The 13370-nt window shown below is 44.9% G+C and overlaps 2 protein-coding genes across 8 annotated transcripts in view; one reads left to right on the top strand and one right to left on the bottom strand.

Annotated features, from left to right (window-relative positions):
- Positions 1-13370, top strand: part of LOC121269615 (transmembrane protein 25) — a 35088-nt gene that overhangs the window by 16948 nt on the left and 4770 nt on the right. For 3 of the 7 annotated variants that reach the window (XM_041174333.1, XM_041174331.1, XM_041174334.1), the window contains exons 7-12: positions 638-756; positions 1561-1653; positions 3222-3547; positions 5491-5809; positions 7333-7790; positions 11696-11854. In XM_041174333.1, coding sequence (XP_041030267.1) covers positions 638-756; positions 1561-1653; positions 3222-3295 — 286 coding nt within the window. In that variant the 3' untranslated portion in view covers positions 3296-3547; positions 5491-5809; positions 7333-7790; positions 11696-11854. Of the gene's footprint in view, positions 1-637; positions 757-1560; positions 1654-3221; positions 3548-5490; positions 6226-7332; positions 7791-11695; positions 11855-13370 lie in introns of those variants that run through there. The other 4 variants (XM_041174335.1, XM_041174330.1, XM_041174336.1 and 1 more) reach the window with 2 other exon arrangements.
- Positions 10230-13370, bottom strand: part of fxyd6 (FXYD domain containing ion transport regulator 6) — a 36204-nt gene continuing 33063 nt past the window's right edge. Inside the window, exons 11-13 of the mRNA XM_041174274.1 lie at positions 12994-13068; positions 11877-11913; positions 10230-11778 (exon numbers count right to left, since the gene is read on the bottom strand). Coding sequence (XP_041030208.1) covers positions 11754-11778; positions 11877-11913; positions 12994-13068 — 137 coding nt within the window. The 3' untranslated portion in view covers positions 10230-11753. The remainder of the gene's footprint in view (positions 11779-11876; positions 11914-12993; positions 13069-13370) is intronic.

Here is a 13370-nt window from a genome sequence, read left to right as displayed (position 1 = left end):
CTGAGATCAGCTAACCTCACTTGGTCTGAACATCAAACATATGATCTTCCTGATGTGTGATAAAAAGAGAAGAACAGGTTTAGGCCATTCAGCGCTTTGAGCCTGTTCTGCCAATCAACAACATCATGGCTGATCTTTTACTTCAGCTCCTCTTTCCCAAGCTCTCTCCATATCCCTTAATGACCTTATTGTCTAAAAATTCTATCGATTTCATTCATGAATCGATTCAATGACTGAACATCCATAGCCCTCTGGGTAGAGAGTTCCAAAGATTCACAACCCTTTGAGTGAAGAAATTTCTCCTCACCCCAGTCCTACACGTTCAATCCCTTATACTGTGACTGTGCCCCTGTGTTCTAGGCTCCAGCCAAGGGGAAACAGCATCTATCCTGTCAAGACTTCTAAGATTTTTATACGTTTCAATGAGATCACCTTGCATTCATCTAAACTCCAGAGAATCTAGGCCCATTCGACTTAATGCCATTGACAGAGTCCTGGGAGCAGATAACACAGGAGCATGATGTATGACACACTGGGGACACTAAGAGAGGGAACACTGTTCATCAAACAAAATAACATGGAGTACTGTACAAATTCACTTCTTCCGTAAAACGTCTGTGTCTTTTTGTTAATGCAGTGAATCCACAAATGTTAAATGCGAAGACACACAGATTCCTAGGGAGAACATCTCCCTCCAATCAAACCTGCAGCTGAATCAGAATCAGGGCATCAATGATCTGAACCTACCCTCCATGGGTAAGTTGGGGTCTGATTCTTCAGTGAAATTCCCCTGATGTCCATTTGTTTTTTTGTTGTTTTAAGTGACAAGGTAATGTATAAGTCCAGGAAGTCTTGTGGTGCAGTGGGTAGCAGCCCTACCTCTGGGCCAGAAGCTCTGGGTTCAAGTCCCACTTCAGGACTTGATGGCCATGGAAGGTGAGTTCTTAATGTGGCCAGACAGGTTGAATATCTGCCTGTAAATCCTTCCACTATGGCTGATGGCAGGTGGTAAGTGTGGGAGAGCTTCCTGGTCAGCCATACTGCAGAAGGCAATGGAAAACCACTGCAGTACTTTGCCAAGTATAATCACGGAGCGATCCAGTCAAAGTCCATGGTTGCCAAAGCCTTCTGAGAGCATGGAACCTGAAGGAGGAGGGGGAATGTATGAGTCAGGCACTGGGCATCCAGCAGGCTGAGGGGGTAGATTTTAAAGAGAGTCTTAAAGGAGTAAAGGGAGGCAAAGAGGTTTAGGGAGGTAATCCCAGAGTATGTGGGGGGGGGTAGGGATCACGGGGCCAAAGAAGGATTTGAAGGTGAGAATAAAAATTTCAAATTAATTGTTGCTAGATCGGGAGGAAATATTGGTCAGCAAACATAGTGGGTGATGGGTGAATGGGACTTGGTATGTATTAAGATTAAAAAGATCTTAATGTGTTTGATTTTTCCCTCTCGCTGGCTTTATTTTCAAAACGGAAAGGAAGAATGGTTAAACTTGTGAAGTTTGGATATACTTGGGTCTAAGTAATACTAACTGCACCATTGCTTTCTACTGTAAACCAGAGGCTAATGGAGCATCGAGGCATAGGTCTGAAAACCAGGCAGCCTGCGATGACCCATCAGATCAGGAGAACTTTGCTGCCGTGGACCCCAGAGGTAATTAGTTTACATAACGTGACTCAATCCTGCTCAGTCTTTAATTCATTCCTCCGGCAATCAATCATTTTACAGTGACGAGTGAATCTGATCTCTCACCTACTTAACAGTCCATTATTGACTCCATGATACACAAGATAGAAGCAGTAGGAACAGGAAATGCTGGAAAATCTCAGCAGGTCTGGCAGCATCTGTGGAGAGAGAAACGGAGTTAATTTTTTGAGTATGACTCTTCTTCGGAGCCGAAGAAATGATACCCAACATGCTGGTTCACTGCACAGTTGCTGTGTCATATCGAGCTTTTTTCTGGGGGACTGGGTGATGCTGTGAGTGACCCACGAGGTTTGAAGAAAAATCTACTGTCTATTGGCTGCAAAATCCCTATATAGGATGAGTTGGAGACAATCCCAGTGTAGGGAATCCTCATGAGGGGATCCTTGGGAGAGTGTTGTTATTTGTTTGAGTTCTGTGGCGGCCAGTTAATATTTACAAAGGGTCTCTGCAATATGTTAATATTTACAGGGGGGTGTCTGGGAGTGTGTTAATATTTACAGGGGGGTGTCTGGGGGTGTGTTAATATTTACAGGGGGGGTGTCTGGGGGTGTGTTAATATTTACAGGGGGTCCTCTGGGGGTGTGTTAATATTTACAGGGGGGTGTCTGGGGGTGTGTTAATATTTACAGGGGGTCCTCTGGGGGTGTGTTAATATTTACAGGGGGGTGTCTGGGAGTGTGTTAATATTTACAGGGGGGTGTCTGGGGGTGTGTTAATATTTACAGGGGGTCCTCTGGGGGTGTGTTAATATTTACAGGGGGTCCTCTGGGGGTGTGTTAATATTTACAGGGGGTCCTCTGGGGGTGTGTTAATATTTACAGGGGGTCCTCTGGGGGTGTGTTAATATTTACAGGGGGTCCTCTGGGGGTGTGTTAATATTTACAGGTGGGTCTCTGGGGGTGTGTTAATATTTACAGGGGGGTGTCTGGGGGTGTGTTAATCTTTACAGGGGGTCCTCTGGGGGCATGTTAATATTTACAGGGGGTCCTCTGGGGGTGTGTTAATATTTACAGGGGGTCCTCTGGGGGTGTGTTAATATTTACAGGGGGTCCTCTGGGAGTGTGTTAATATTTACAGGGGGTCCTCTGGGGGTGTGTTAATATTTATAGGTGGGTCTCTGGGGGTGTGTTAATATTTACAGGGGGTCCTCTGGGGGTGTGTTAATATTTACAGGGGGTCCTCTGGGGGTGTGTTAATATTTACAGGGGGTCCTCTGGGGGTGTGTTAATATTTACAGATGGGTCTCTGGGGGTGTGTTAATATCTACAGGGGGTCTTCTGGGGGTGTGTTAATATTTACAGGTGGGTCTCTGGGGGTGTGTTAATATTTACATGGGAATCTCGGGGATGTGCATATCTTTGCAGGGGATGTTTAGGAGCCTGTTAATGTATTAACGGGTCTCCCACAGTGACCTTGGCTGCTGCTGTACTGGGGATGTGGGCTCCATTGGGCTAAGAACTCACTATCTAGAGTTGGCTACCTGATTTTTTTGTTTTCTATTTATTTTGCTGCAGAATTTGTTCGATTCCCGACGTATGGATATATCTACAAAGTCTCCAGTATGAGCAGTGATGAGATCTGGCTTTAAATGCATTCCCCCTTTGCTCAGGTTTTCAACAGAAGAACTGGCCCCATAACTGTGGGGGTTCAGCTCCCAAACCATGAGAAACGCGTCGAGGTCTAATCCACTGGAAACACCCCCAGTTCCCCTGTCACCGCGATTCATCCACCTGGGGTCTGCTGTGGCCTTTGACTGAAACAGCAAGTTAATGATTGATTAAAGCACAAGACGCTTCCCTATGGCACAGTTGAACCATTCCAACCATTCACTAAAGAAATGGTAAACAGGTTGGGCTAAACAGTTTTTCTGTCCCATTTTGAGGAATCATACAGCACAGAAGGAGGCCATTTTCAGTGCATGTCTCAATTTCTGAAAAGATATTATTTAACATTTACGTTTCAAACATTATCAAAAACCGTAAGGTCCCATTTGTTTGTGTTTTCTTTTTTCTTAACCAGTGTCCTTCAACAAGCTGCATTTTTATATAGCACCTTTATCATAGTGGCATTCATGCCACATAAGTGCCAGACAATGGCTGTCTCCAGTAAGACAAAATCTAACCACCTCCCCTTCACATTCAACAGCATTATCATCAGAGAAACCCACCCCAACCTCCACCAATATCCTGGGGGGTTACCATTGACCAGAAACTAAACTGGACTAGCCATATAAATACAGTTGGCTACAAGAGCAGGTCAGAGGCTAGGAATCCTGTGGTGAGTAACTCACCTCCTGACTCCCCTCTTGCCTGGATGACTGCAGTTCCAACAATACTCAAGAAGCTTGACACCATCCAGGACAAAGCAGCCCTCTTGTTTGGCACCACATCCACAAACATTCACTCCCTCCACCACCGACACACAGTGGCAGCAGTGTGTACCATCTACAAGATGCACTGCAGGAACTCACCAAGGCTCCTTAGGCAGCACCTTCCAAACCCATGATCACTACCATCTAGAACGACAAGACCAGCAGACACATGGGAACACCACCACCTGCAAGTTCCCCTTTAAGTCACTCACTACCCTGACTTGGAAATATATCGCTGTTCATTCACTGTCACTGGGTCAAAATCCTGGAACTCTTCCTAACAGCACTGTGGGTGTACCTACACCACATGGACTGCAGCAGTTCAAGAAGGCAGCTCACCACCATCTTTATGAGGGCAACTAGGGATGGGCAATAAACTTTGACCATGCTAGCAAGGCTTGCATCCCATGAACTAATAAAAGAAAGCCCCAAGACACCTCACAGGAACATTATCAAACAAAATTTGACTCCGAATCACATTAGGGCAGGTGACCAAAGACTTGGTCAAAGAGGTAGGTTTTAAGGAGTGTCCCTGTTGTGAATCTGTTTGTTTTTCTTTGCCTAGTCCTTCAGGTAGCTGAGAGCACTCTAGTCTTTAGCTGACGGCCTCCCTGTTTGTATCACCAGCTCCTGCTTTGTGCCTCTCCTTCCCTGATGGCTTGGTGCAAACCATAACTTCCATGTGGAATTGTGATTGTGAACATGTGTTGGCTGCTCCATGGCACAAAATCAAAAAGAGTAAAGTTCGCACTGAGGAGTGAAACACTGTCAAATTTTATTTCAACTATTGATTCTCAGGGTGTGAGCACCGCTGGAAAGGCCAGCATTTATTGCCTAATTCCCTAATGCGCTGAGGTGGTCATTGTAGTGGTTTTGATAATGTTGAATGGCAATGCAAGGCCACTTCCAAAAGAGGAGAACTTGCTTTTCTGTAGCTCCTTTCACAACCTCAGGACGCCTCAAAGCACTTTACAGCCAATTAAATACTTTTGAAGTGTAGTCAGTGTTGTGATGTAGGAGGGGGTTGTTGACACCTCTATTAGTTCAAGAGGTGTGCCGGAACTGATTGACCTTCTTCATCTGTGGAGAACATTAGGTGAACAATTGAGGAGTGTTGAGAAGAAGGAGGACAATGGGGGAATAAAAGGAGTAATAGATGGAGGATACCGAGCCTATTAGACCTGTGGAAGGTTAGACACCCTGAGGCCCTAGGAAATGGAATGTAAGCCTTGATTTGAACACAGTGAGGATGCAGGGAGAAGGGAGAGAGCGGCTTATCTGAAGCTTAGGAGGGACAGAAGAGGAAAATTCTAAAGAGCATTGATCAGAGTGGGTTCAATAAATCAGAGATGAGGGATTGTGATGGGGTTTGGAGGTCAGAAAAATAAAATGTTTCCTTTGCAAATTTTCAGAATCACTCATGGCCAAGTTCCGGGAGAAAGAGATTGAGGAAAAATCTCTCTCAGCTAAAGTTGCAGGAATTGATCATTCACTCCATGCACCCATCAAAGAGAGACTTCCAATTGATGCCTCCACCTGTGAACTCACAATTCAAGGCCAGAATGGCAGTGTGAGGGCAAATATATAGCAGGTTCCCCAGGTCTACCTTATTAAGTTCTGTTGCTAACAGTAAATACCTAAGATAATGGTCTGAGACGTCAGACTGCATTGAGGCACCAATGATGCACAATCCAAGAAAACACAGGGAAAGAACAGTTGGGAGGTCTGTGGGTAAGTCACTTCTCTTTCCAGTATCTGCCTGGGGCAGTGCAACTAAAGAGGGCATTGGGATAAAGGATGGAGCTTGGGGGAGAGGGATGGGTTTTGGGGGCAGATTTAGAGTGGTGGGTGGGGGGATAATATCATTCCTTGAAATTTTGACCTCCATAATCGGCTTTGCACTTTTATCTTGATCTGGCAAAGGGTTTGCCAGATTTATAGGCACTGGGTTTATGATGGAAATAGGAAATGTTATTGAGGAACTGCATGCAATATTACAAGGAGCAGGTCTGAAAACGACAATGCTGAATGATTAACAGATCTGCTCAAAAAGCTGCTAATTACAGTATTCATATTGTTTAATGGTGCAATATTGTATCTTTTTGTTTTATATATATATATATATGATATAAAAATTATGCAGTTAATCTGGTTATATTTTTCTGGTCTGATTAAATGTGATGCATTGATTCTGGGCAGTCAGAGATGATTCACGTACTTGCACAACATCCAGAGATCCACCAGCTCCAACATTCACTCCCTGCACCACTGACACACAGTAGCAGCAGTGTATGTACCATCTACAAGATGCACTGCAGGAACTCAAGGCTCCTTAAACAGCACCTACCAAACCCATGACCTCTACCACCTAAAAGAACAAGTGCAGGAGATCCATGGGAACACCACCATCTGGAAGTTCCCCTCCAAGTCACTCACCCTCCTGACTTGGAAATATATCGCCATTCCTTCACTGTCACTGGGTCAAAATCCTGCAACTTCCTTCCTAACAGCACTGAAGGTGTACCTACACCACAGGGACTGCAGTGGTTCAAGAAGGCAGCTCACCACCACCTTCTCAAGGGCATCTAGGGATGGGCAATAAAAATGCTGGCCTAATGCACCATGAAAGAATTTTAAAAATTCCAAGTATTGTCTTAGATTTTCCCCAGTGGCCTGCAAGTGGATACATCTTCTCTACGATTAGCCTTTCTTAATCTTAAAGACCTCGATCAGGTCACCCTTTTCTAGAGAAAAGAGCTCCAACCTGTTCCAACTATTTCTCAGTAGTTGTAACCTCTCGGATTGGTAAACCTGTTTTTGCACCTTCTCTAGTTCTATTTTTTTGGTAATATGCAGGCCAGAACTGTTCACACAGTTCCAAGTGTGGTCTAACTGAGGTTCGATGCAAGTTTACCATATTTTCTCTACTTTTCCATTCAAACCTCTAGTTAGACACATGGTTATCATGTTTGTCTTGGTTCACAGGGAAGCGAGGTGTGTTTACTGATAATTCCCAGTCTTATGTTTGTGTATAAGATGCAATATCATCGGTATGATGGGAATATTAGGGATAAGCTCCATTCACCAATTACATCTCAAATAATTGAATTTGAGGAAAATTCAGGGAGGGAGACAGGTCCTGGGGTTACATAGCATTGTAAGAAATATACAGCACAGAAACAAGCTATTCGGCCCGACCATTTTGTGCTGGTATTTATGCTCCACTCGAACCTCCTCCCATTTTTATTACGTAGGTTGGGTGTGACGTACCCAAGGATTTTCTCTAGAAGTAGCTGGAGCCAGAAGAGCAGCGGGACGTCCAAAGCTCCGTTTCAAGGATGTTTGCCAGTGTGACGTGAAAGCCTTAAACATCGATTCTCGTACTGGGAAAACGGTGACATCACCTGGGGGCTGGTGTCCACCATAAGCAGTGGCTTGGCAACTGGTGCCAACACCGAAAGCAACAATCCACAACGGCACCTGCTAACCACCTCACTTGTGACGGAAGCTGCCTCTCATGGATTGGTCTCTTTAGCCATCACCAGGAGTGCATCGTATGGAGCTACCCACCATCGCCAATGGATTCGATTTGCTGCAGGTCCATCTTATATCAATGAAAAGGCGATTACAGCAGGTGTGACATCAGTGAGACTTGTGTATGTCTGACCTGAGGGGTATTTAATTCTTCTCCAAACACTTAAAAGCCGTTCATGTAAGTACTCACCCAATTCCCCCCCCCCCACCCCAAAACCGTTGAAGTGAAATCCATCCCTGGGCAGAGGGTGATGACTGCATCAGGAGCCCAGGTTTTTAATCATTCATTGCAACTGCTCTACTGTGTATCACCACAGGATGGCAGCAGAGATTCAAACCAGCGCTCCCGATTGCCGAGATGGTGACTGAGATTTTATCAGGACTGGCAAAGGTGGTGGGGCAGGGAATTTTTGAAAGCTGCGTGCTGGATTGTCTCCCCGATTTGTTCCCACCGCCATTAATCTCACTGGAGGCAGGCTGCTGCAGGAACCAGCAACCCACTTGCATGCCAGTCCCTGAACCTGCTGGCATCGTCCCTGTGTGGGATGGGCCTTGGGCTCCCCTCAGCTACCTATGGCAGCCGGGGGGTGGCCATCAGAACTTCCTTGATCGCCCCAACAAGGTGCCGCTGGCATGAGCAGACCACGAATCCTGCCTTGACAGTGCCAGTCCTGACAGCTGTGGGCAGTGGGGATCGGTTATGAAATATCCAGTTCTGATGCTCCTGCAGTCAGAGGGGTGGAGCAGGAGGTAGAGCAGATCATGGTTGCCTGCCCCTTAATCTTGGTATCTTTGTATTTACTTGCCCTCTGAAGTGGCCACTTCGTTTTTATCAAACTCATGCCAGCGGTTTAAGAAGGCAGATCATCCACACCACCTCCAGGGCAATTAGGGATGGGCAACAAATGCTGGCCTCAGCCAATGACGCAAACATCCTGTGAATGAATTTTTTGAAAAAAGAATCTTGCCTTTATACATCCCAACTAACTTCACAGGCAATGAAATGTATTCATATTATGGAGGCAAGTTGCACAGCTAATTTATACACAGCAATATTCCAAAGACAGCAAATGAGAAGAACCAGGTAATATCTTGTGGCGATGTTTGAAGAATAGTTTTACTGGAGCACCCCTACTCTTCAATGCAGACAGTGTAGAGGGAGGTTTACTCTGTATCTAACCCTGTGCTGTACCTGTCCTGGGAGTGTTTGATGGGGACAGTGTAGAGGGAGCTTTACTCTGTATCTAACCCTGTGCTGTACCTGTCCTGGGAGTGTTTGATGGGGACGGTGTAGAGGGAGCTTTACTCTGTATCTAACCCCGTGCTGTACCTGCCCTGGGAGTGTTTGATGGGGACAGTGTAGAGGAGCTTTACTCTGTATCTAACCCCGTGTTGTACCTGCCCTGGGAGTGACCATAAGATGTAGGAGAAGTAAGCCATTTGGCCCATCAAGTCTGCTCTGCTATTCAATGAGACTATGGCTGCTCTGATAATCCTCAACTCCACTTTTCCCCATAACTCTTGATTCCCTTACAAATTAAAAATCTGTCTATCTCAGACTTGAATATACTTAACGACCCAGCCTCTACAGCCCTCTGTGGTAAAGAATTCCACAGATTGACAACCTCTGAGAAGAAATTCCTCCTCATCTGTTTTAAATGGGCGCCCCCTTACTCTGAGATTATGCCCTCTGGTCCTAGACTCTCCCACAAGGGGAAACAGCCTCTCAGCATCTACCCTGTCCAGCCCCCTAAGAATCTTATATGTTTCAATAAGGTCACCTCTCATTCTTCTAAACTCCAGTGAGTCCAGGCCCAACCTACTCAACCTCTCCTCATAAGAAAATCTCTCCATGCCCAGGATCAACCTAGTGAACCTTCTCTGGACTGCCTCCAATGCCAGTATATCTTCCCTTAGATAAGGGGCCCAAAACTGTTCACAGTATTCTAGGTGTGGTCTAACTCGTGCCTTGTATAGTTTTAGCAAGACTTCCCTATTTTTATACTCCATTCCCTTTGAAATAAAGGCCAACATTCCTTCCCTATTGAATTTGTATGTTAGCTTTTTTGGGATTCATGCACAAGGACCCCCAGATCCCTCTGTGCTGCAGCCTTCTGCAGTCTATCTCCATTTAAATAATATTCAGCTCCTCTATTCTTCCTGCCAAAGTGCATAATCTCCCATTTTCCCACATTATATTCCATCTGTCAAGTTTTTGCCCACTCACTTAACCTGTCGATATCCCTCTGTAGACTCCTTGTGTCATCCTCACCACTTGCCTTCCCACCTATTTTTGTGTCATCCGCAAACTTGGCGATAGTACATTCACTTCCCTCATCTAAGTCGTTAATATATATTGTAAATAATTGTGGCCCCAGCACTGATCCCTGTGGCACTCCACTAGTTACAAGTTGCTATCCTGAAAACGCCCCCCTTATTAAAAACTCTCTGTCTTTTATTAGTTAGCCAATTGCTTGATGGGGACAGTGTAGAGGGAGTTTTACTCTGTATCTAACCCCGTGCTGTACCTGTCCTGGGGGATGTTTGATGGGGACAGTGTCAAGGGAGCTTTAATCTGTATCTAACCCCATGCTGTACCTGTCCTGGGGGATGTTTGATGGGGACGGTGTAGAGGGAGCTTTACTCTGTATCTAACCCCGTGCTGTACCTGCCCTGGGGGATGTTTGATGGGGACAGTGTCGAGCGACACTGATTCTGTTTTCCATTCCTCATCTTGCACAAGAAATTCATCAAGAAAAGAAACTTAATATTTTGGTGTTGTGATAATTCTTAATTATCCAGAATGTTCCATTTATTAATTTCCAACTGAGCATAAATCTCTTGATGGTATAAAAAGAGAGAGACAGATTTGAAACTGGACACTGAATCACTATATTAGACTCTGTAACAATTGTACACTAAAAGTCAGGTAACATTTATTCCCCAACCACACATTAATCAAAAGGCTCTCTATCTAACTGGCTACTTGTGTGGATGAGAGTTTGGGTGCAGTGAAAGGCTTCCTTTTACCTCAGACATTTAGCTTAATGATACACATCAATCCATCGCAAGCTACCCCTACAATATTTACTACAGATGTTTGTTGGGAGCTCGTTCCCAGTGAGTGCAGTGAGGTTCTTTCTCCTGCCCCACAGCATGCATCTGAAAGAGGAGAAATATTAGGTAAAATGTTCAGAGTATTACAAAGTATTCCCAGTAAGAAACAGACAATTTGGTCCACCATGTTTGAGCCAATCTTTATGCTCCGCATGAGCTCCCTCCCACTGTATCCTATCCAACCTCATTAACAGATCCTTCTCTTCCTTTGTCCCTTGTTACCTAGCTTCCCGTTAAATGTATCTATATTATTCATTTCAACTACTCCGTGTGAAAGCAAGTTCCACATTCTCGCCACTGTCTGGGCAAAACAGTTTCTCCTAAATTCCTGATTAGACTTACTAATGACTCGTATATTTTATCACCCTGGTTCTTGACTGCAGCGCAGGTTGAAACCCCTACGTCTACGCTCAAACAGGTAAGATTTCAGGAGTGTCTTAAAGGAGGGAAGGGAACCAGAGAGGTGTAGGGAGGGAATTCCAGAGCTTGGGGCCTCAGCAACTGAGAAACAGCCACCAGTGGTGGAGCAATTATAATTGGGAATGCACAAGGGGCCAGAATTAGAGTGGCGCAGAGATCTTCAAGTGTTGTGGAGCTGGGAGAGATTGCAGAGGGAGAGAGGGGTGAGACCATGAAGGGATTTGAAAACAAGGATGAGAATTTTAAAATCAAGACTTTGCTTGACTGGGGGAAAAGTGAGCACAGGGGTGATAGGGAAACAGGACTTGGTGTGAGCTAAGACACTGGCAGCAGAGTTTTGGATGAACCCAAGTTTACGGAGGGTGGAACGAGCTGGGATAGTTTAGTTAAGTCTAGAGGTAACTTTGAGCTGAGCCAGGGATAAAGTTGGGTGATGTTACGGAGGTGGAAATAGGCAGTCTTAGAGGTGGAATTCCAATTTCTTATGAGAATGGTATCAATTAATTCATGACGTGAAGCACTTTGTCACATTTCTGATAAATACAGGGCCTTCCTGCTTAGCTGGAGATTATGAAGAAAATCTCAAAGGAATGAGTACCGTCTTCTAAATCTCATCCTCCCTCTGGGACCTAGAAAGAATCATCACAAAGAGATTGTCAGCAGCAGTCACACAAACACACATTTATTAAACATCTTAAGAACTGAGTAAGTAACCTTTAAAAAGTACCGTTTGTGTGTTTTGTCTCTGCATCGAAATTTTCTGCCTGCAGTCACAAAGGAAACATAACGTGGGCAGTTTTTAGTTATTTAATGATATTGGACATTTGTTCATTTAATAAACCTCCAGCCCTGAGCTTACACCTTCTCTGAACCTGGCCAGTTTCAGTCCTCCAGTTGGTGTTGGAAAGGGGCTTTCTAGAAAATAGATATGTCTCTGAAAATAAATGGAGTATAATTTATCCAACAGGTAAAGGTAATAGGGCTGAAGCGAATGTTACAGGATATCTCTGTGCTTAGAAGTGGTGTACATACTTTTCTGTGTGTGTGTGAAGTGGTGTACAACTTTTCTGTGTGTTTGTGAGAAGCAGTGTACACACCGTTCTGTGTGTGTGTGTGAAGCAGTGTACACACCGTTCTGTGTGTGTGTGAAGCGGTGTACACACCGTTCTGTGTGTGTGTGTGAGAAGCGGTGTACACACTGTCCTGTGTGTGTGTGAGAGAAGCGGTGTACGCACCGTTCTGTGTGTGTGTGAGAAGCGGTGTACACACCGTTCTGTGTGTGTGTGTGAAGCGGTGTACACACCGTTCTGTGTGTGTGTGAGAAGCGGTGTACACACCGTTCTGTGTGTGTGTGTGAAGCGGTGTACACACCGTTCTGTGTGTGTGTGTGAGAAGCGGTGTACACACCGTTCTGTGTGTGTGTGAGAAGCGGTGTACACACCGTTCTGTGTGTGTGTGAGAAGCGGTGTACACACCGTTCTGTGTGTGTTTGTGAAGCGGTGTACACACCGTTTTGTGTGTGTGTGAAGCGGTGTACACACCGTTCTGTGTGTGTGTGAAGCGGTGTACACACTGTTCTGTGTGTGTGTGAGAAGCGGTGTACACACCGTTCTGTGTGTGTGTGTGTGAAGTGATCTACACACCGTTCTGTGTGTGTGTGTGTGAAGCGGCATACACAGCATTCTGTGTGTGTTACAAAATGACCATTTTTGCCTCCACAAACATTTCTCAGCACACAGTGCTCTGATGTGTTCACAATGATATGTCAACAACTGCATTAAACACCCATTTATTTTACTGATCTTTAAACTGGAATGTGACTGAATTTGGGATTGTGAACTCACTCAAGATAATGGCTATTCCCACGAAGAAAGCAGCAACAGCAAAAATCAGGCCCCCTTTTCGAACGGTTTCATAATCTACATAAAAATGGAGAAAAGATTAATTCATTTCTAAAGGAACCTAGCTGCTTCTGAATGGCTTCAGGTACTTACTGAGAAATACTCAAGAATAACGTATGTGCAGAGTGAGTGTTGTGTATTAGCATATGCATAGGCAGGTGTGTGTGTATGTGAGTATGTGTGTATATTTTTTGTACATGTCTCCATACCCATGTCAGACTCTGTGTGTGTGAGTGAGAGTATGTGTTTATGAGTGAATGTGCATGAGAGTGAGTGACTGTGTGTGAGTGTGAGTGAATATGTGTGAATGAGTGAGTGAC

Source organism: Carcharodon carcharias, chromosome 25, assembly GCF_017639515.1.
Source record: "Carcharodon carcharias isolate sCarCar2 chromosome 25, sCarCar2.pri, whole genome shotgun sequence".
Classification (NCBI taxonomy): Eukaryota; Metazoa; Chordata; class Chondrichthyes; order Lamniformes; family Lamnidae; genus Carcharodon; species Carcharodon carcharias.
This window is presented reverse-complemented; position numbering and strand designations above follow the sequence as displayed.